At 48.0% G+C, this 22,379-nt stretch overlaps 1 protein-coding gene across 2 annotated transcripts in view; it reads left to right on the top strand.

Moving 5' to 3' along the window:
- SMARCA4 (SWI/SNF related BAF chromatin remodeling complex subunit ATPase 4) overlaps positions 1-19,468 on the top strand; it is a 39,115-nt gene extending 19,647 nt beyond the window's left edge. The window contains exons 17-34 of one of the 2 annotated variants that reach the window (XM_077261981.1): positions 4,227-4,293; positions 4,368-4,478; positions 4,565-4,807; positions 6,539-6,652; positions 6,788-6,895; positions 6,974-7,060; positions 7,235-7,281; positions 7,378-7,544; positions 7,789-7,952; positions 8,930-9,157; positions 9,365-9,442; positions 9,649-9,867; positions 10,312-10,553; positions 10,631-10,739; positions 10,826-10,927; positions 11,466-11,598; positions 11,709-11,848; positions 18,875-19,468. In XM_077261981.1, the coding sequence (XP_077118096.1) occupies positions 4,227-4,293; positions 4,368-4,478; positions 4,565-4,807; positions 6,539-6,652; positions 6,788-6,895; positions 6,974-7,060; positions 7,235-7,281; positions 7,378-7,544; positions 7,789-7,952; positions 8,930-9,157; positions 9,365-9,442; positions 9,649-9,867; positions 10,312-10,553; positions 10,631-10,739; positions 10,826-10,927; positions 11,466-11,598; positions 11,709-11,848; positions 18,875-18,907 (2,392 nt within the window). In that variant the 3' untranslated portion in view covers positions 18,908-19,468. Of the gene's footprint in view, positions 1-4,226; positions 4,294-4,367; positions 4,479-4,564; positions 4,808-6,538; positions 6,653-6,787; positions 6,896-6,973; positions 7,061-7,234; positions 7,282-7,377; positions 7,545-7,788; positions 7,953-8,929; positions 9,158-9,364; positions 9,443-9,648; positions 9,868-10,302; positions 10,554-10,630; positions 10,740-10,825; positions 10,928-11,465; positions 11,599-11,708; positions 11,849-18,874 lie in introns of both variants that reach the window. The other variant, XM_077261980.1, reaches the window with a different exon arrangement.
- Positions 19,469-22,379: the final 2,911 nt, after the last annotated feature.

Genomic DNA, 22,379 nt, shown 5'->3' with positions numbered 1-22,379 from the left:
AGTTGTCTTCTCCCAATCATTGCTCTTGGGATCCAAAACGGTATGGCTAATCCTACAGCAGGTCCACTGCCTTCAGGTGGGTCACCCCATCCGACTTCAATTGGATAATGCCATGGCTGTGCCATACATCAATCATCTAGCAGGTACCCACAGTCAAGCGCCATGGCCGAGGTACCTCACACTCTCTGATGGGCCGAGATCTATCATTCGGTGATCTCGGCAGTACATATCCCTGGAGTAGAACACTGGGCGGCAGACATATTCAGCCGTCAGGGTTTCTCCTCAAGTGAGTGGGAACTTCACCCGGAAGTCTTCCATCAGATCTGCCTTCACTGGAATACTCCAGATGATGTAGGTCGGATGGCGTCCAAACTGAACGCCAATGTACTCGAGTTCATGGTTCACCTCGAGATCCAAGAGCATCGCAGCGCATGCTCTGTTCTTCCATGGTATCAATTTCCATAACCCCTCTTCCACTACTTCTGAGATCTTTTTGGAAGCAGAAAGGGCCCCAGTGATCCTGGGAGACCTGCACTGACCATGTCAGGATTTCTCGCTTGCGGTACTAGTATTTTTCCATCTTAATGCAATAAAACTGCAGATATGGACTCCCCTTGTGGGGAGTCTTCACCTGTGGTTCTTCCCTATTGCATACCGTTAGATCTTTGGGACCCTTATGGTCCTGGGGGGTCTTACAGTAGACTCCTTTTTTGATCCGGACAGACTTTACTATCAGGGAAGGTGGCTCCCTTTTTTCTGAGTTCTTGTCATCCTGATGAGTCTTCAGAACTCGCCGCTCTGTTCTTTCAGACCTTTTTCCCTATTACCATCAAGGCAAGGTTGTCCTCAGACCACCCCCTTCCCTTGTTACCAAGGTGGTATTGTATTCCCACTGTTGCAGGGGCTTCGTCCTTCTCTCATCTCTTTCGGCTCCAGTCCACAAAACAGAATGGGTTCTCCATAATCTGGACGAAGTGAGTGCTCCGAGTAGGTACGTATCGAGGACGGCGTTCCTTCCGAAGGTTAGACACTTTATTCGGGCTTCCCGACAGTAAGAAGAAGGCTTCCTGACGGTCACAGGAAGGGTGTAGCCGTTTCATCAGCCATGTTAGCCTTGTGGATTCGTTTCACCATCCAGGAGTCCTTCCGTGCTACATGTCAGCCTATCTCCCTGTCTGAGGGCTCTAGGCACCAGACGTTGGCAAGCACGGCTGCAAGCTTGCGGATTCGTCCAGTCCGCATGCATTCTTGAAGCACTATAATTCCCTCACTTCCACAGATGTGAGTCTGGGCAGTCGGACTCTGCAGGCCACGGTGGCTCACTTGTAAGTAGCGGTTACACAGGGCCTGATCTGACGTTGTCCCCACCCAGGGACTGCTTTGGGACGTCCCACGGTCTGTGTCCCCCAATGAGGCGAAGGAGAAATAGGGATTTTTGTGTACTCACCGTAAAATCCTTTTCTCCGAGCCATTCATTGGGGGACACCGCTCCCACCCTATTATTAGCCTGTGCTTGTTTTTATAATTTGACATGCTATACTCTTATATATAATATGACATGCTATACGCTCATTTGTTATTGATCTCCTACTGCTTTTGCACCGAACTGGTTAGCTGAGAGCCAGCAGGAGGGTGTATACTGCAGGGGAGGAGCTAACTTTTTTTTGTATCACTTAGTGTCAGCCTCCTAGTGGCAGCAGCATACACCCACGGTCTGTGTCCCCCAAGGAATGACTCTGAGAAAAGGATTTTACGGTGAGTACACAAAAATCCCTATTTTACATGTTTGGTGTCTGCGTACTCATACTGACCTGGGGAATCTTACTACCGGGTCAGTTTTAGCTTACAGTGAACATAGTAAATAAAAGGGGAAAAAATAAACAATTGTAGAATTGCGCGGTGGTTAGCACAGCAGCCTTGCAGCGCTGGAGTCCTGGGTTCTAATCCCACCTTGGACAACATCTGCAAGGAGTTTGTATGTTCTCTCCGTGTTTGCGTGGGTTTTCTCTGGGCACTCCGGTTTCCTCCCACTTTTCAAAGACATACTGATAGGGAATTTAGATTGTGAGCCCAATCCGGGACAGCGATGATAATGTGCAAACTGTAAAGCGCTGCGGAATATGTTAGCGCTATATAAAAATAAAGATTATTATTATAATAATTGCCCTTTTTTCATTTTTTGCAATTTCACCGCGCTTGGAATTTAGTTCTAGTTTTCCAATACACTATAACGTAAAATCAATGGTGTAATTTAAAAGTACAACTCGTCCCCAAAAAAAAACCAAGACCTCATGCGGCCATATTGACGGAAAAAGGAGGGGAGGGAGAAGCAGAAATGGAAAATACCCAGGGGTGAAAGGGTTAAATCACCATTTTGGGAGAGGGGGGGGGGGGGGGGGGGGAGTGTCACATTTCCAATGAAAATATAGTGATCAAATCTTTGCTTGTACCCTAAAATAAGTATAACTAAAAACATCAGATCATTCCGAAAAAAAAAGTTTGAGAAGGTTTGCTGTTGGGACCGAAACGTCGCTTTCTGGGCTGATTAAATAGCTCCTTTTCACTACAAAACAGTGTGCTGCCTCCAATTTTTCTGGAAAAAAAAAAAACATACATGCATACAATTTTTTTATTTTTTTTTTTCATTTTTTATTTTTTTTCACAAATTTAAAATGTAAAAAAATATTTTTTGACAATTTCATTACTGCCGTAATAATACAAACCTTGAAAATAATTTTTCTAGGTCATTTTTACCACGCAACGAATGTCATAAAAACAATGGCAGAATTGAGGGGGGGAGGGTTGCGGCTGCCAACCCCCACCCCCACCATTTTCTAATATCCTCATACTTTGGTATCAGCGGTAAAACAATAGTTATATCTGTTGGATGGAGCCGCTCTGTGGGCGACACTGGCATAGTGACATGGCACCCACTGGTCTGGTAGGCAGATACCGTATTTTCCGGCGTACAAGACGACTTTTTAACCCCTGAAAATCTTCTTAAAAGTCGGGGGTCGTCTTGTACGCCGGGAATCGCCTTGTACGCCGGGTGTATATGGTGGGTGGGTGGGGGAGTGGTCCTGATGACGACGAGGGGGCGTCTCACAGGAAAGTGAGTATCCCCCATTACCTTATCATAGCGCTGCAGCGTGGGGTCTCTGTGCAGAGAGCGGCGGCTGCTGTGCTGTGGTGCGGCGGCTCCTCTTCTGCAGTGTGGGGCCTCTGGTGCTGTGGGGCGGTGGCGGCGGCGTATCTTCATGCAGTCGGGGCTCCTCCGGCATCTCAAAGCTTGGAAGCCCCGCCGGCAACTCCATCGGTGTAATGCGGTGGCCTCCGGGAAAATGGCCGCTGCTTAGATTCAGATCTCGTGTCCCGAGATTTCGGGACGAGATCTGAATCTGAGCATGCGCAGCCCCCAGCGGCATTTTCCCGGAGGCCACCGCATCGCACCTATTGAGCTGCCTCCGGGAAAATGGCCGCTGCTCAGATTCAGATCTCGTCTCCCGAGATTTCGGGACGAGATCTGAATCTGAGCATGCGCAGCCCCCAGCGGCATTTTCCCGGAGGCCACCGCATCGCACCTATTGAGCTGCCTCCGGGAAAATGGCCGCTGCTCAGATTCAGATCTCGTCTCCCGAGATCTCGGGACGAGATCTGAATCTGAGCAGCGGCCATTTTCCCGGAGGCCACCGCATTGTACCGATGGAGCTGCCGGCGGGGCCTCCGAGCTTTAATGAGATGCCGGAGGAGCCCCGACTGCATAAAGATACGCCGACGCCGCCACCCCACAGCACAGAGGCCCCACACTGCAGAAGAGGAGCCGCCGCACCACAGCACAGCAGCCGCCGCTCCCAGCACAGAGACCCCACGCTGCAGCGCTATGATAAGGTAATGGGGGATACTCACTTTCCTGTGAGACGCCCCCTCGTCGTCATCAGGATCACTCCCCCCCCCCCCCCCAAAAGGCACATATTCACCGGTCCTATAAGACGACATACGGTGTATAAGAAGACCCCCGACTTTTAAGAAGATTTTATTTTTTAACTGGTAAAGTTGGGGGGTCGTCTTATACGCCCAGTCGTCTTATACGCCGGAAAATACGGTAATTGGGCGATTCCTCCTCTTACGCAGAAGTTAAGGCTTTTATTTCCCATCCATGTGAGCGGAGGATCACTGTCTGATATATGAAAGGGAATTGTCCTATTTATTATTTTTTTCCCTTTAAGGACGCTGTCTAACTGGGTTTATGAGTTTGACAAGTGGGGGCCGTCGGTGGTGAAGGTGTCGTACAAGGTAACGTGGACCATCTTTCGGCCGCAGAGTCCGAGGCTTCCCGTAGGTTGTGTAACCTCCTCTCCTTCTTCCAGGGCTCCCCTGCTGCTCGCCGCGCTTTTGTTCCCACACTACGTAGCGGGAAATTTAACGTTCTCCTCACTACATACGAATACATCATTAAGGACAAGCACATCCTGGCCAAGGTACCCACAGCCACGGCTCGTAGGAACATTTATAGTTTGGGATCTGAAGTCTTGGATTCTCCAATGTTTTTCTATCGTGGGTCTAGATCCGCTGGAAGTACATGATTGTGGATGAAGGTCACCGTATGAAGAACCATCACTGTAAGCTGACGCAGGTCCTGAACACCCATTATGTCGCTCCGCGTCGCGTGCTGCTCACCGGGACTCCTCTGCAAAACAAGCTGCCAGAGCTATGGGCCCTCCTAAACTTCCTGCTCCCGACCATATTTAAAAGCTGCAGCACCTTCGAGCAATGGTTCAACGCTCCGTTCGCAATGACTGGAGAGAAGGTATGAGGCTGGAGGGGTGAGAGTTGACTCCTACCCCCTTGTATATCAATAACCGTAAACTGTATGGGGCGTAGCTGTTGCTTCTGTTTAGCTACTGTGTAGACGAGAACTTTCCCACCACCTATCACTGCAGTTTTCTAGGTGTTCTGATGTGTTAGCAAATGGCAGTCCCTATTGCAAGACCTCATCTAGGGTAGGTTTCTGCCTCTTCTGATGACCAAGGATTATGTGTAGAAAGGTATCAGGAGATGTGTGGAGGAGACATTGATCAACCTTACAAGTAATTTTTTAGGGGTTTTTTTGTTTGTTTTTTACACATGATTCACTGGAGAATTGGAAGCTAATGAAGTGATTGGCAGAGGGTGAGGAGTAGCTAGAGTAGAGGAGGATTAATCAAACAGAGGAGTTCAGGGTTGTCCAAGAATGTAGTAAAAGGGTCTCCATCACATAATTCAAACTGCAGGCTTTCCTAGTCATGTATCAGAATCTTCTGCAGTGTGTAAAAAAAAAACAAAAAAAACACAGCTCCTGAGACCTGTGTCTTAACTGTCTGAGGAACTGTCGTAAATATACACACTGGAGCTTCTGGAGAAGGGCTTGTGACAGGAGAAGAAATATTCTCCTGAGGCTCTGGTATGTGTGCTTTGTAGAGATAAGAAAATTGCTACATGAAACCCTGATCCATGGTCCAGGTCGGTGTTCTCTGGCCGTGTACAAAAGCTGGACGAAATTCCTTACCCTCCAGGATCCCAGGCTATGCTTTTGATTTAGCTGGATTGGTGAGAAGCCACCCATGCGCTGCACAGATGATGTCACTCCAAGTCAGCAGCTTATGTACACTACGACGAGGAACATGGAAGCTCAGGAAATTTGCGCAGAGTCTGTCCTCGAGCAGGGAGCACTTATCTGGACCATGGATAAGGGTTGTGTGCAGTGATCCACTCATCTTCATTACTTAGAATACTGCTTCTCTGACAGTTGAGACAGTGTTCTCTGGAGTAGTTTCTTCAGACTGCAGCACATTCTGACACGTGACTAGGACAGGCTACTGTCTGAATTATGTCACGTGGGTCATTTTATTACATTCCTGGAGTGGACTTGTGATGCAGGGGAAAGTGGGTATGTCACTTGTTGTGGTCGATAGGTCTGGTCAGGGGTGAGTGAGATATAAGTTCTGCTTTGTTCATATTGTATAGGATAGCCCCCAAATCATTGCCCATACAGAATGTACACATATTTTTAATATAGTTTATTGTTCTTTACACGCAGCACCCAGTTTATAGACCTTTTTACCCAGGGCCTGAAATGTCTACAAACTGGGTGCTGCTTGTTGCAGCGGCCACATTGTTCGCCTCTGTTCCTGAAAAGCAGCGCTGACAGCGACCATGACAGTGCTAATTGGGGGATAGTACATTCAGTCTTGGCAGCTTAGGACACTGAGAACGTGACCCTTATGTTATCTGTAGCCGCTGACCCGTCAGTCAAGCGTGAACACTGCATAGGCAGAAAGCTGCCAATCGGTGGTGGGGTTATACAGAACTCATGAATATGTAGGACTAGATGGCAGCGGGTATTAATGCTCTAGTGATCTCTAGCCCAGTAAGTAACACATCCCTGGAATCAGGGTCTCTGCCCCTTCATGCTGCGCTCACATGAGGTGGCAGATGAGCAGTGTCTCCGTCCTGATATCTGGGCCGATATGAGTGACTGATCTCGGCTCTCGCTTTCTAGGTGGATTTAAATGAAGAAGAAACCATCTTGATCATCCGGCGTCTTCACAAAGTTCTGCGTCCCTTCTTACTGCGGAGACTGAAGAAGGAGGTGGAGGCTCAGCTGCCGGAGAAGGTGGGTGGTCCTGTACGGGCAGCACCGCTATAGTGCCATGTGGGCGGGGCTTAGTATGTCATGGTGTCGTATTAATGATCCATTAGAGGCGATGTGATCATTTCACCATTTGGGCAACGTCTCCTCTTTCTTCAGGTGGAATACGTGATTAAGTGCGACATGTCTGCGCTACAACGGGTCTTATACCGACACATGCAGGCCAAGGGCGTTCTCCTCACAGACGGATCGGAGAAGGATAAGAAGGTAAGCCTCGCTGCCTCCATCTGTACGTGGTGGGGCGGAGGCCACGTGGTGCTCACGGGATGTCACTTTCTCCCGCAGGGTAAAGGTGGCACCAAGACCCTCATGAATACCATCATGCAGCTTAGGAAGATCTGCAACCACCCGTACATGTTCCAGCATATAGAGGTGGGTTGTGTGCAGTAATGTGTATGATGGCGGCACTTTGTAGTATCTCTCTGTGATATGGGGGGGATTCAGGAACCTTCTTTATACCCACCGATATCCCAGAGTTTACTTGTTCATTTCACAAGGGCCAGAGAACCGCCTCCGTCTGACCCTTTTGTCGCTGTTTTTCTCCAGGAGTCTTTTTCTGAACACTTGGGCTTCACAGGAGGCATTGTGCAGGGGTGAGTCTTCCATATAATGGCACAATCCTATTCTGTAGGTCTGTACTGTTAGACTTCGCTGACCCCCATTTATCCCTTTCTTGCCCCCGTCTATAGGCAGGACCTCTACCGAGCCTCTGGAAAGTTTGAGCTACTTGATCGCATCCTTCCCAAGCTACGAGCCACCAACCACAAAGTCCTGCTCTTCTGTCAGATGACCACGCTCATGACACTCATGGAGGACTACTTCGCTTATCGGGGCTTTAAATACCTCCGGTTAGATGGTGTGTAAACCCCCGACCCTATCACTGGGTCAGGTGGACTGAGCCCGTAATGACTTGATGGTAGGACTAGGAGCCACAAGTATGGGCGTGCAGACCCTCCATATCCCCCGCGATCAGTGCGTCAGCCATATTTCTCCTGCACTTATAGACTTCTCTTGCTCGTTCATTCTTTTACTATATACGTTTTTCCTTTCCCTATAGTCTGCACTAACCGAGTCTTTATTTCCCTTCCTTCCACCCCCAGGAACCACGAAAGCCGAAGACCGTGGTATGTTACTGAAGACGTTTAATGAGCCGGGGTCCGAGTACTTCGTCTTCCTGCTCAGTACCCGGGCCGGGGGCTTGGGTCTCAATCTACAGTCGGCTGACACGGTTATCATATATGACAGCGACTGGAATCCACATCAGGTATATATGTATATACTGACGCCGCGTCGCCATATATTTGTGTGTGACGGAGGCTGGAACAAGCTGAAGCACCTGGGTCTGTGTTGCAGTACCAGACCGAACCACATGGCCGAGTGGTTCCTTTCTGATAACTTAGGATCTTTTTTTGAGTGAGTCACCCATAGCCTAAAGAAGCCATTTTTTTTGCCGTGGACCAATGCTGTCTTGCTCATAAAGTAATCCCAGCTATACAAGTATCTTATTTTGCAGATTATAAGACGCACCCAAAATTTTTTTGGGGAAAAAAAATGTAATGGTGGCGTGTTTTTATAATCCACTTTTACGGTAGCTAAACTGGGGTCAGCAGTGATGTAGCGGGGTCTCAGGTGGCATTGTCGCCGTTGCAGGAGATGCCGGTAGGACGGGTTGTTCGTCGACGTCAGGAGCGAGGCGATGCTGAGGGCCTCAACTGGTAGGTCGGGGTGTTCAGCAGTGCGGCAGCTCTGCCAACATTAAGTGAAAGCTTGGATTCCCGCATCTTCCATGCTTTTTAATGTGATGGACTCCGGGATAATAGCAGCTGAAGGAAGCGCATGCGCCTGTTAGATCTAGGGAGGCAGGATCTTGGTGCCGAGGTCTCAATCTGTGCAAGCGCTGCTTTCGGCAGCCATTTTCCCGGAGTCCACTGCATTGAAGAGTATGGAAAGTACAGGGCTCTGGGCTTTCACAAAATGTTGGCGGAGCCCCTGCACCGCCGAACACCCGGGCCTTAGGCATCGTTCCGCTGGTGCCAGAATATTCCTTCAGAGCCCAAACCACCGCAGCTTCAATTTGGATTATAAGACGCACCCCTATTTACCCCTAAATTTGGGGGAAGAAAAGTGAGTCTTATAATCCCGATAATACAGTATATTTGCAGTTTCCTAATATTCCAGCCCAGGCTATGGTTGCCCCCCTTCACAAGTGACCATTCACTTTAATCGTTAATGATTTTTCAGGACTTGCAGGCCCAGGATCGCGCTCATCGTATCGGACAGCAGAACGAGGTGCGCGTGCTGCGTCTGTGCTCGGTGAACAGCGTGGAGGAGAAAATCCTGGCGGCGGCTAAATACAAACTGAACGTGGATCAGAAAGTCATCCAGGCCGGGATGTTCGATCAGAAATCCTCCAGCCACGAGAGGAAAGCCTTCCTGCAGGCCATCCTGGAGCACGAGGAGCAGGATGAGGTGAGGAAGCAGCACAATCACATTAGGGGTCTGCAGTATTCCGCTGGTGGAGATGTTGGGAGTTGTAGTTCCACGACTACTCGATTACTTCAGTTTTAGGTCACTGAATACAATATTGAATAGTAATAGTGCACGTCTGTGACCACCAGTCCATTCACTTACATGGGTCTGTCCATATACTAACTATGGAGCTATGTCTGCCATCAGGAGGAAGATGAGGTACCTGATGACGAAACGGTCAATCAGATGATTGCAAGGCATGAGGAAGAATTCGACTTATTTATGGTAAGTTCCATTCTGGACTACGGGGTTAATGTAATGTCTATTCTGGTTATTGGGGACCCCATTTTTGCACAGCTCTTGGCCTCTGCTCCTTATTATCTTTTTAGCGTTTGCAGAACTTTCTCATTTTTACCTTTTTTTTTTTTTTTTTTTATTATTATTTCTTCTTATTATTATTATACTTTATTTTATTTTTTTTACAATTTCAGAGAATGGATTTAGATAGGCGGCGAGAGGAAGCCCGCAACCCCAAACGCAAACCCCGATTAATGGAGGAGGACGAGCTTCCGTGCTGGATCATTAAAGATGACGCCGAGGTGGAGCGTCTGACGTGTGAAGAGGAGGAGGAGAAGATGTTTGGACGTGGATCCCGGAATCGGAAGGAGGTGGACTACAGCGACTCGCTCACAGAGAAGCAGTGGCTAAAGGTTTTTGCTCTTATGTCTTTGAAGACAGTTGGACACTCCCGTGTTTTTCAATGGCCGGTCGCTGGTCTCCTGACCCGAATTCGGCCTCCTGTTTGTCATTGAGGATGTTGAGTTCATGGCAGGAGAACAGTCCGTGCTCAGACCTTGACTATCGGACGAGTGGTACTGCTTATGAGCCGGAACGCCACCCATGTGGCGGCAATCAGTCGCTACTGCAGTTATAGTTCTGTTCCCGTCCATGGTGCCGATGATATGGCCTCCTGAGCCACATGTACCATCGGTAGACATCCTGCATTTGTGCTCTTCTAATGATACACGTGAGGTCTGACGTTCTGGGCACCATCTTTTATGTTGACGTGAGCAGCCGGACAGCCATCTAGGAGACGGTAAAGCTGAAGTTAAGTTGTAAGTGATTGCTGCAACTAAGTACTTTAGTCTCTGCAGGCCATCGAGGAAGGGACATTAGAGGAAATCGAGGAAGAGGTTCGTCAGAAGAAGACCACCCGTAAGCGGAAACGAGATGTGGACTTCGGGACCCCAACTACCAGCTCGCGACGGGAGAAGGAGGATGATGGCAGAAAGAAAAAACGAGGTCGACCCCCGGCAGAAAAGCTTTCCCCCAACCCTCCTAATCTCACCAGGAAAATGAAGAAGATCGTAGACGCTGTGATCAAATACAAGGACAGGTAACGGCTCCCGCCTTGTCACCAGCTAGTGGTATGCTAAGAAGCACAATCTGCCTCACCGTCTTTTCCTGTGGCAGTGGCTCCGGGCGGCAGCTCAGTGAAGTTTTCATCCAGCTTCCATCCCGTAAGGAGCTCCCGGAGTATTACGAGCTGATCCGGAAGCCGGTGGACTTCAGAAAGATCAAGGTTGGCATCGGATGGCCCTGATCTCCCCTCGATATTGGGTTTTCCTGTAAAACACGAATGGATCTGGAAGTGGTTTCTTGTTTCAGGAGAGGATCAGAAATCACAAATATCGCAATCTGAATGATCTGGAGAAGGACGTCATGCTGCTGTGTCAGAACGCACAGACCTTCAACCTGGAGGGATCTCTGGTGAGTCAGTCCACAGTAGACCACCGCGTCCGCTAATGCAACGTCCATGGCAGTGATTCCCAGGTACCCCCCATAACTACCTAACCTTTCCAGACGTCCATGATAAGTTGCTACATGGTCCAGTTGAGTGCTCTGACTGTGGGCAGGAACCACGTGAATTCTCTGATATTCCTGGTTCACAGTCATGGTGTTTGGTTAGCCAGGCTGGGGAAATGTCGTCTGTGTGGCGCACAGGTGATGTCTCGCTATCTTGGCTAATCATAAACTGAGAATCGCTGTCCATACACAGACCGGCCATGGATATTCTGGCCCCAAACATGTCTCTATGGCTGATGAGCTCTGGTCTTGACCCATGGCTGGTCCATGCATTGTAGTTCCTATTCAGATGTCTGGATTCAGCCTAAAAAAGTTAGTTAAACTTGCGCTAAATAAAGACCGACATCCTCACGCAGCGGTTTCACACCACAAGGGGGGAATTTGTCCAGTTCTGGTGTTTTGGGTCTTATTTTGTTTGATGGTGATCCATTGTAATCTGCAGATATATGAAGACTCCATCGTGCTTCAGTCCGTCTTTACCAGTGTTAGGCAGAAGATTGAGAAGGAAGACGAGAGTGAGGGAGACGAGAGCGAAGAAGACGAGGAAGCGGAAGAGGAAGGATCAGAATCTGAGTGTGAGTGTCTCGTCTGATGATGGCAACATGCTGCTGTGTTCCCCCAGTCAGGCAACTGTGATTATGATATTTTGTGCCTTTTCTTACGTCGTCCATGCCCTTTGTCTCAGCTCGGTCCGTCAAGGTGAAAATTAAACTGGGTCGTAAGGAGAGGATGCAGGAGCGAATGAAGGGGCGCAGGCGCACCAGCCGAGGATGCAGGGCCAAGCCGGTAGTCAGTGATGACGACAGTGAAGAGGACCAAGAAGAGGTGAGTGTCATTGCTGCAGCTCGTGCGCTCCTCTACTGTCACACATTAAGGTTTAGCATCAACTCCTGACATTGCCAAATGGACGGGAAAAGCTCGATGGTGGGGATTAAAGAATATGGCGCAGCTCAAGTTATTGCAGGCATTAGTGAGAGTGTATGAGGAGAAGCTTGCAGAATTGTGAATGCAGCTCTGAAGTGTAAAGGTATAGTCACACAAGGCACATTTGTGGCACAAAAAATGTCTGTGACTCTCTCATTCATCTGAAAGGGGCTGGTCTGTAATGGCGGCAGGACGACTAATGAAGGCTACAGGCTTGTCACCTCTACTTGGATGGCTGGCCACAAGCAGAACTTAAATCAATCAAGTTCTTTTGTTACGGACAAGGTGGCTTCACCCTGTTTGCATTGGGCTCCGGCGATGAGCCCACAATTTTTACGGCACATGTCGAACAGCTGACATGTGCCCTGACAGCCGCGGGTGGAATCGCGATCCACCCGTGGATGTTAACATGTTAACATGTTAAATGCCGCTGTCAATCACTGACCGGAGCATTTAATGTGCCCACTCGGGAAGCGCGTCACTAATCCCGCTCATCAGCGCCCATGTCACATGACCGCGGGTCACCAGTGGATTGGGATGACAACCTGAGGTCTGCAGCATACCCTGTGGTTGTCATATTCGGATAGATATGAACGCCGCCACTAGCATTTCTGCTACACAGAGCACAGCTTCAGCCCTTTTGTGTGCAGCACAGGCGATCGGATGGTCGCTGCTTCTAGTCTCCTATGGAGTCTATTGAAGCAAGTGTAAAGTGAGAAAAAGTGTTTAAAAAAATATATATCTATATCTCATCCCCCATTTGCCCATTCAAAATAAAACAATTAAAAAAATACACATTTCTCTATTGCTTCATTGGGGGACACAGGAAACCATCTTCCCTTGAATCTGGAGGTGAGGCATGCAGAGGGAACTCTGCCAGGTCTGGTCCTGGTGGATCTACCCGGCGCGTTACGGGGACACCAGGAGGGGGTGGGCTTAAAGGAAACCCTTTTCCTATCCTGGCCATCCTGTGGCCTCTCTTGGCGGGAGAAATCCTCTGTCGAAGAGAAAGTACCGAAACTTGCGCTTCAAAGGAGGATGGCGAGGTTTGGCCTGAGGAAGGAGCGAGATCTGGAAGGAGAGTTCCGCCTGCCACGCCTTAATCCAAATACCATGGTTTCCTGTGTCCCCCCAATAAAGGCTCCAAGAAATGGATTTTGCGGTGAGTAACCAAAAATCCTATTTAGTATCCCTGCGATGAGACGCCTGATCTATCCTTATATTAAAATAATTAATCCGATCTGTAAACGGCATAGAGTGAAGAAAAAAAAAAATCAAAACTCCAGAATTGCATTCTTTTTGTCTTTGCAACATTGCATTAACCCCTTCCCGACCTTTGACGCATACGCTGCGTCATGAAAGTCGGTGCCAATCCGACCTGTGACGCAGCGTATGCGTCATGGAATGATCGCGTCCCTGCAGATCGGGTGAAAGGGTTAACTCCAATTTCACCCGATCTGCAGGGACAGGGGGAGTGGTGCTTCAGCCCAGGGGGGGTGGCTTCACCCCCCCCCGTGGCTACGATCGCTCTGATTGGCAGTTTCACTTTCAACAGCCAATCAGAGCGATTGGTAATATTTCACCTAAAAAACTGGTGAAATATTACAATCCAGCCATGGCCGATGCTGCAATATTATCGGCCATGGCTGGAAATACTGAAGTGACCCCCCCACCCCACCGATCGCCCCCCCAAGCCACCGATCTGTCCCGTAGTCCCCTCCGTCCTGTGCTCCGCTCCCCCGTCCTCCTGTCCGCTCCCCCCGTGCTCCTATGTCACCCCCCGTGCTCCGACGCCCCCCCCCCCCGTGCCCCGATCTCCCCCCCCCCCCTTTAGACTTACCGAGGCTCCCGGTGTCGGTCCGTCTTCTCCATGGGCGCCGCCATCTTCCAAAATGGCAGGCGCATGCTCAGTGCGCCCGCCGAATCTGCCGTTCGGCAGATTCGTTACAAGTACATTTTGATCGCTGTGGTAGGTTCTATCACAGCGATCAAAATAAAAAAAATAATAAATAAACCCCCCCCCTTTATCACCCCCATAGGTAGGGACAATAATAAAATAAAGAAATTATTTTTTTTTCTTTTTCCACTAGGGTTAGGGTTTCAACTAGGGTTAGAACTAGGGGTAGGGTTAGGGGTAGGGTTAGGGGTAGGGTTAGGGTTATGGCATGTGCACACAGTGCGGATTGGCCGCGGATCCGCAGCGGATTGGCCGCTGCAAATTCGTAGCAGTTTTCCATCAGGTTTACAGTACCATGTACACCTATGGAAAACCAAATCCGCTGTGCCCATGGTGCGGAAAATTCCGTGCAGAAACGCTGCGTTGTATTTTCCGCAGCATGTCAATTCTTTGTGCGGATTCCGCAGCGTTTTACACCTGTTCCTCAATAGGAATCCGCAGGTGAAATCCGCACAAAAAAACACTGGAAATCTGCTGTAAATCCGCGGGCAAAACGCAGTGCCTTTTACCTGCAGATTTTTCAAAAATCGTGCGGAAGAATCTCACACGAATCCGCAACGTGGGCACATAGCCTTAGGGTTAGGGTTGGAATTAGGGCTAGGGTTGGAAATAGGGTTAAGATTAGGCTTGTGGTTAGGGTTACGGATAGGGTAAGGGGTGTGTTGGGGTTACAGTTGTGGTTAGGGTTGGGATTAGGGTTAGGGTTGGGATTAGGGTTAGGGTTGGAATTAGGGTTACGGGTGTGTTGGGGTTAGGGTTGTGGTTAGGGGTGTGTTAGGGTTGTGATTAGGGTTATGGCTACAGTTGGGATTAGGATTAGGGGTGTGTTGGGGTTAGTGTTGAAGTTAGAATTGAGGGGTTTCCACTGTTTAGGCACATCAGGGGTCTCCAAACGCAACATGGCGCCACCATTGATTCCAGCCAATCTTGCGTTCAAAAAGTTAAATGGTGCTCCCTCCCTTCCAAGCCCCGACGTGCGCCCAAACAGTGGTTTACCCCCACATTTGGGGTACCAGCGTACTCAGGACAAACTGGGCAACAACTGTTGGGGTCCAATTTCTCCTGTTACCCTTGCAAAAATAAAAAATTACTTGCTAAACCATAATTTTTGAGGAAAGAACAATTATTTTTTATTTTCACGGCTCTGCGTTATAAACTTCTGTGAAGCACTTGGGGGTTGAAAGTGCTCACCACACATCTAGATAAGTTCCTTCGGGGGTCTAGTTTCCAAAATGGGGTCACTTGTGGGGTGTTTCTACTGTTTAGGCACATCAGGGGCTCTGCAAATGCAATGTGACGCCCGCAGACCATTCCATCAAAGTCTGCATTTCAAATGTCACTACTTCCCTTCCGAGCCCCGGCATGTGCCCAAACAGTGGTTTACCCCCACATATGGGGTATGAGCATACTCAGGCGAAACTGGACAACAACTTTTGGGGTCCAATTTCTCCTGTTACCCTTGCAAAAATAAAACATTCTGGGCTAAAAAAATATTTTTGAGGAAAGGAAACACATTTATTATTTTCACGGCTCTGCGTTATAAACTTCTGTGAAGCACTTGGGGGTTCAAAGTGCTCACCACACATCTAGATAAGTTCCCTTGGGGGTCTAGCTTCCAAAATGGAGTCACTTGTGGGGAGTTCCTACTGTTTAGGCACATCAGGGGCTCTGCAAACGCAACCGGACGCCCGCAGAGCATTCCATCAAAGTCTGCATTTCAAAACGTCACTACTTCCCTTCCGAACCCTGACGTGTGCCAAAACAGTGGTTTACCCCCACATATGGGGTATCGGCGTACTCAGGAGAAACTGGACAACAACTATTGGGGTCCAATTTCTCCTGTTACCTTTGGGAAAATAAAAAATTGTGGGCTAAAAAATCATTTTTGAGAAAAGAAAAATTATTTTTTATTTTCATGGCTCTGCGTTATAAACTTCTGTGAAGCACTTGGGGGTTCAAAGTGATCACCACACATCTAGATTAGTTCCTTGGGAGGTCTAGTTTCCAAAATGGGGTCACTTGTGCGGGAGCTCCAATGTTTAGGCACACAGGGGCTCTCCAAACGCGACATGGTATCCGCTAATGATTGGAGCTAATTTTCCATTCAAAAAGCCAAATGGCGTGCCTTCCCTTCCGAGCCCTGCCGTGCGCCCAAACAGTGGTTTACCCCCACATATGGGGTATCATCGTACTCAGGACAAACTGGACAACAACATTTGGGGTCCAATTTCTCCTATTACCCTTGGGAAAATAAAAAATTCTGGGCTAAAAATCATTTTTGAGGAAAGAAAAATTATTTTTTATTTTCACGGCTCTGCGTTATAAACGTCTGTGAAGCACCTGGGGGTTATAAGTGCTCACTATGCATCTAGATAAGTTCCTTGGGGGGTCTAGTTTCCAAAATGGGGTCACTTGTGGGGGAGCTCCAATGTTTAGGCACACAGGGGCTCTCCAAACGCGACATGGTGTCCGCTAATGATTGGAGCTAATTTTCCATTCAAAAGTCAAATGGCGCTCCTTCCCTTCGGAGCCTTACCATGTGCCCAAACAGTGGTTTACCCCCACATATGAGGTATCGGCGTACTCAGGAGAAATTGTCCAACAAATTTTAGGATCCATTTTATCCTGTTGCCCATGTGAAAATGAAAAAATTGAGGCTAAAATAATTTTTTTGTGAAAAAAAAAAAGTACTGTTTCATTTTTACGGATCAATTTGTGAAGCACCTGGGGGTTTAAAGTGCTCACTATGCTTCTAGATAAGTTCCTTGGGGGGTCTAGTTTCCAAAATGGGGTCACTTGTGGGGGAGCTCCAATGTTTAGGCACACGGGGGCTCTCCAAACGCGACATGGTGTCCGCTAAAGATTGGAGCCAATTTTTCATTGAAAAAGTCAAATGGCGCTCCTTCCCTTCAGAGCCCTGCCGTGCGCCCAAACAGTGGTTTACCCCCACATATGAGGTATCAGCGTACTCAGGACAAATTGGACAACAACGTTCGTGGTCCAGTTTCTCCTTTTACCCTTGGGAAAATAAAAACATTTTCGCTAAAAGATCATTTTTGTGACTAAAAAGTTAAATGTTCATTTTTTACTTCCATGTTGCTTCTGCTGCTGTGAAACACCTGAAGGGTTAATAAATTTCTTGAATGTGGTTTTGAGCACCTTGAGGGGTTCAGTTTTTAGAATGGTGTCACTTTTGGGTATTTTCAGCCATATAGAACCCTCAAACTGACTTCAAATGTGAGGTGGTCCCTAAAAAAAATGGTTTTGTAAATTTTGTTGTAAAAATGAGAAATCACTGGTCAAATTTTAACCCTTATAACTTCCTAGCAAAAAAAAAATTTGTTTCCAAAATTGTGCTGATGTAAAGTAGACATGTGGGAAATGTTATTTATTAACTATTTTGTGTCACATAACTCTCTGGTTTAACAGAATAAAAATTCAAAATGTGAAAATTGCGAAATTTTCAAAATTTTTGCCAAATTTCCGTTTTTTTCACAAATAAACTCAGAAATTATCGACCTAAATTTACCACTAACATGAAGCCCAATATGTCACGAAAAAACAATCTCAGAATCGCTAGGATCCGTTGAAGCGTTCCTGAGTTATTACCTCATAAAGGGACACTGGTCAGAATTGCAAAAAACGGCAAGGTCATTAAGGCCAAAATAGGCTGGGTCATGAAGGGGTTAAAATGCAATAACGGGCGGTCAAAAGATCATATTTTTTTCTCATTTACTATATGGCAAAACCAATGGTGTCGTTCAAAGGTACAACTCTTCTTGCAGAAAACAAGTCCTCACACGGCCATATTGACGGGAAAATAAAAAAAAAAGATATGGCTTTGGGGAAAAAGGGGATAAAAAAAAAAACGGAAACTCAAAAACTAGAAAACCCAGGGTGGTGAAGGGGTTAGTTATAAACAGAACACCACCAAAATACATGTTACATGTTTTTTTTACCTTTCTGTTACCATTATCTTTATGGATCGAACACTATTTCCTCACCCCACCAGTTGGGGTCTATTTTGACTGTTGGGGTTTTTTTTTTTTTTTTTTTTTTTTTAAACTACACTTTTTGGGTTTATGCTCAGTGTTTTGTTTTTTTGTTTTTGTTTTTTTTTTTACCCACCCCCATCCCCCTCTTTAAATGTTCATTGTATCTGGATAAATACTTTAATTTATTTAATTACTAAAGCATCGACGCAAAATGTGGTGTTTTTTTGTGTTTTTTTTCCTTTTTTTTTTTTTTTTTAAATGGTGCCATTTTAAGTTTGGGACAAAGGGGAATCTAAACTTGTTCTGATGTATGTGTATTATTATTATTTATTTTTTTTAAGCAAATTGTTTTATAACTTTTTTCGTGTTATTTTAGGGAACATGAACCGCCCCTACAATACACAGCAATGTTAGTGTTGAAGGGTATTATATATTTACTAGTTTCCTCTGAAGCTCGGCCATTGGCTTCAGCCATAGCAGCCCTCAGAAGGCCCCAACACATCGGCACATTTTTTATTGACATGATGGAAATCTTTTTTTTTTTTTTTTTTCTTCACTTCTGAGAAAAAAAAACAGACATCTGAATGATGCCTTAATCTGCATGGGAAATAGGATGTGGTTCCAATCCTAGAAGCTTCAGCCTGTTTTTTCTTTTTGTTGAACCTATATACCAAAAAGCAATCCTCAAAAAAGCAGGGGGGGATTGGTAATAGAGCCAAGATGGGTATTCTATAGAAAGAGTACTCCTGATTACTAAAGCTATAAATTAATTTTATTTTGCTAATTTTTTACAAAATGTAACAAAAAACACATTTAAATATAATTCAAGACATCGCATTACCATGATCAAGCACTAGATGGCAGCACTTCACCCAAACCAACTTCACCCCCTGAAGAAGTTGAGGCGAAACCTGATATTCATCCCGTCCTTCTCCCTCTCTGTACATGACCTCCTTTCTCCGGTTACTTTTGCAGGACCGCTCCGGCAGCGGGACAGAGGACGACTGACACTTACAGACCATTCCGACTGATGGTTCCATGTCTCATTCCATTGGGTGCCACCAAGGACGCCTTCTCCGCCACTCTGCCCGCCCTTCGCCCTCTTCTCTTTCCGTAGGACGCTAACGGGTAGCCTGAAATGTAGTGAACTGTACAAAAAAAAATGAAATTCTTCCATATTTATATAACTGAGGAGTCGTAGGGACGGTACCGCCTGTAGCATTAACTATCTGGCGGCACCACGAGGCCTCTCAGGATAGGGTAAGAGGAATATGACTTTTTTGATTATATATAAATCTATTTTTTTTTTTTTTTTTTTTTTGTTACGGCAGTACTGTTGGAGTTACAGTATGGGAATCACTATAGTGTCAGCCGTGGATGCATGCAGGTAGCAATCCACTCATTAGTACTGTATTTTACAAGAAAAAAAAATAAACAGGTCAAGATGACGCCGCATCCCCTTCCCCCTTCTCGCACTGCACAGGGAGGGGCCCGGCAGTGGTAGCTGTATGTCTGTGTGTCAGTGTCACTGGATTATAAATTAAAACCAGATGAAATACCTCGTCCAGACTGACTGGTATCTTTCTGTATAGATTGGGGCTCTTTTTTTCTTTTTGTTTTTTTGTGTTTTTTATTTTATTTTTTAATGTCATGGGACAACAAAATAAAATGATGAAATCATGGTAAAGAGCGGAACAGCGGGAGGCGTCTGTCTTCATTCTGACAACTGTGGTTTTATTTCACACGATAGAGCATCGGACTATGTGTATGTTCTAGAGGGAGAAAAGTCATGGGCGTCTTAATGATTGTATTTACTGTGCCCCTGGTGTGTAGCGTCCGGTCCCCGTCGGCCCCCTATGGTGTGTAGCGTCCGGTCCCCGTCGGCCTCCTATGGTGTGTAGCGTCCGGTCTCCGTCGGCCCCCTATGGTGTGTAGCGTCCGGTCCCCGTCGGCCCCCTATGGTGTGTAGCGTCCGGTCCCCGTCGGCCTCCTATGGTGTGTAGCGTCCGGTCCCCGTCGGCCCCCTATGGTGTGTAGCGTCCGGTCCCCGTCGGCCCCCTATGGTGTGTAGCGTCTGGTCCCCGTCGGCCCCCTATGGTGTGTACCGTTCGATCCCCGTCGCCCTTCCTCCTGGTGTGTAGCGTCTGATCCCCGTTGTCCCCCTATGGTGTGTAGCGTCCGATCCCTGTCGTCCCCCCTTGTGTGTAGCGTCCGGTCCCTGTCATCCCCCTTGTGTGTAGCGTCCGGTCCCTGTCAGCCCCCTATGGTGTGTAGTGTCCGATCCCTGTCGTCCCCCCTTGTGTGTAGCGTCCGGTCCCCGTCGCCCCCCTATGGTGTGTACCGTCCGATCCCCGTCACCCTTCCTCCTGGTGTGTAGCGTCTGATCCCCGTCGTCCCCCTATGGTGTGTAGCATCTGATCCCCGTTGTCCCCCTATGGTGTGTAGTATCCGGTCCCTGTCGTCCCCCCTGGTGTGTAGCGTCCGGTCCCCGTTGGCCCCCAGGTATGTCGCTGTCGGCCTCCTTGTCTACTATTGGGAACTCTGCCACTAAGTGGAGACCCTGTTACATTACAGAGCGGTGGGCTGAGGAGCAGAGGGCAGAAAAGTCACCAACGCTCTGATGACCCCATAACTGCAAGATCTCTGGTATTACCATCAGCACAAACACTGTGCGCCTGCTGGGAGCTTTATGGCCGAGCAGCTGTGTGCAGCCAGGGCCGGACTTAGCCCAAAAGGCGCCCTGTGCGAGACTGCAGGACGGCGCCCCCCCCCCCCTCCAAACTTTGAAAGAAAACAATAACTCTTTAATATTCACAACAACACGTTTACTTAGAAAACTTGTGTTTCCCTGCAAAACACTTGAAGAAACACTAATATTGCAATAACGGGAATTATAAAGTGCTTTAAAGCGGACCAAAAGGAAAAAATGACGCTTGGTCCAAAGCCATATGGGCTGACAGCCAATCAGAGTGCAGAGCGGCGGCCTGCAAGGCCAAACACCGCCACACCATGACCAGATGACATATTACCACCACAGTGATCGAATAATATCAAATACAAGGAACGAATACCACAACATCATGACCAGACCACATATTACCACCACATAGTGACTGAATACTACAATACTGATCAATAATAAAAAAACCCACAATACTATCACCATAAGTGCCATTATACACAGGAGATCTGTACTTAGTATGCAGCGTCTGTGTATAGGTAATACAGTGATCACCGGTGACATACACAGGACCTCAGTATATAGTATACAGTGTATAGTGTCAGTGTATAGGTAACACACTGACTCACCAGTGACATCTCTAGGTGAAGTCCTTCATCTTTCATCCCGCACAGACCGCCATCACTTCATCCAGCCAGGACTCGTCTCTGCAGGAAATAAGTTATCTCGAGTTCCACTTGCAGAACACATTACTTAATTTTCCCAACTTCTACATTACACCACATGAAGAAGGCGACAGTGTCACTCTACACAGTAATAGGACCGCCCCTCCATTTAAAACAGTATACTCAAAAAATAAAATAAATACATCACTGCAGTAATAATATCCCTTAATTAGCCCCTATGGTAATAATATTCGCCATCCTGGCCCCCGTGTGTCTCATTCCTGGCGTCAGCCATATATTCTCCCATCCTGCCCTAATGAGTATCTATCCTGCCCCATATGATCTTCCCATCCTGCCCCATCTGTCTCCATCGTATCCATCCTGCCCCATCTGTCTCCAATCCTGCCTCCAGTGTCTCCAGTCATGACGCCATGTCTGTCATCCTGCCCCGTGTCTCCATTCTGCCCCTGTGTCAAGCATTCTGCCCGTGTCCAGCATTCTGCACCAGTGTCCAGCGTTCTGCACCAGTGTCCAGCGTTCTGCACCAGTGTCCAGCGTTCTGCACCAGTGTCCAGCGTTCTGCACCAGTGTCCAGCGTTCTGCACCAGTGTCCAGCGTTCTGCACCAGTGTCCAGCGTTCTGCACCAGTGTCCAGCGTTCTGCACCAGTGTCCAGCGTTCTGCACCAGTGTCCAGCGTTCTGCGCCCCAGTGTCCAGCGTTCTGCGCCCCAGTGTCCAGCGTTCTGCGCCCCAGTGTCCAGCGTTCTGCGCCCCAGTGTCCAGCGTTCTGCGCCCCAGTGTCCAGCGTTCTGCGCCCCAGTGTCCAGCGTTCTGCGCCCCAGTGTCCAGCGTTCTGCGCCCCAGTGTCCAGCGTTCTGCGCCCCAGTGTCCAGCGTTCTGCGCCCCAGTGTCCAGCGTTCTGCGCCCCAGTGTCCAGCGTTCTGCGCCCCAGTGTCCAGCGTTCTGCGCCCCAGTGTCCAGCGTTCTGCGCCCCAGTGTCCAGCGTTCTGCGCCCCAGTGTCCAGCTTTCTGCCCCCCAGTGTCCAGCTTTCTGCCCTGGGCCCCCCCCCGATCGCCGCTCTCAATAAAAAAAAAAACAAAACAAGTTCTGCTTACCTGACCGCGATCCTGCTCT

This window comes from Ranitomeya variabilis, chromosome 5 (genome assembly GCF_051348905.1).
Source record: "Ranitomeya variabilis isolate aRanVar5 chromosome 5, aRanVar5.hap1, whole genome shotgun sequence".
Classification (NCBI taxonomy): Eukaryota; Metazoa; Chordata; class Amphibia; order Anura; family Dendrobatidae; genus Ranitomeya; species Ranitomeya variabilis.
This window is presented reverse-complemented; position numbering and strand designations above follow the sequence as displayed.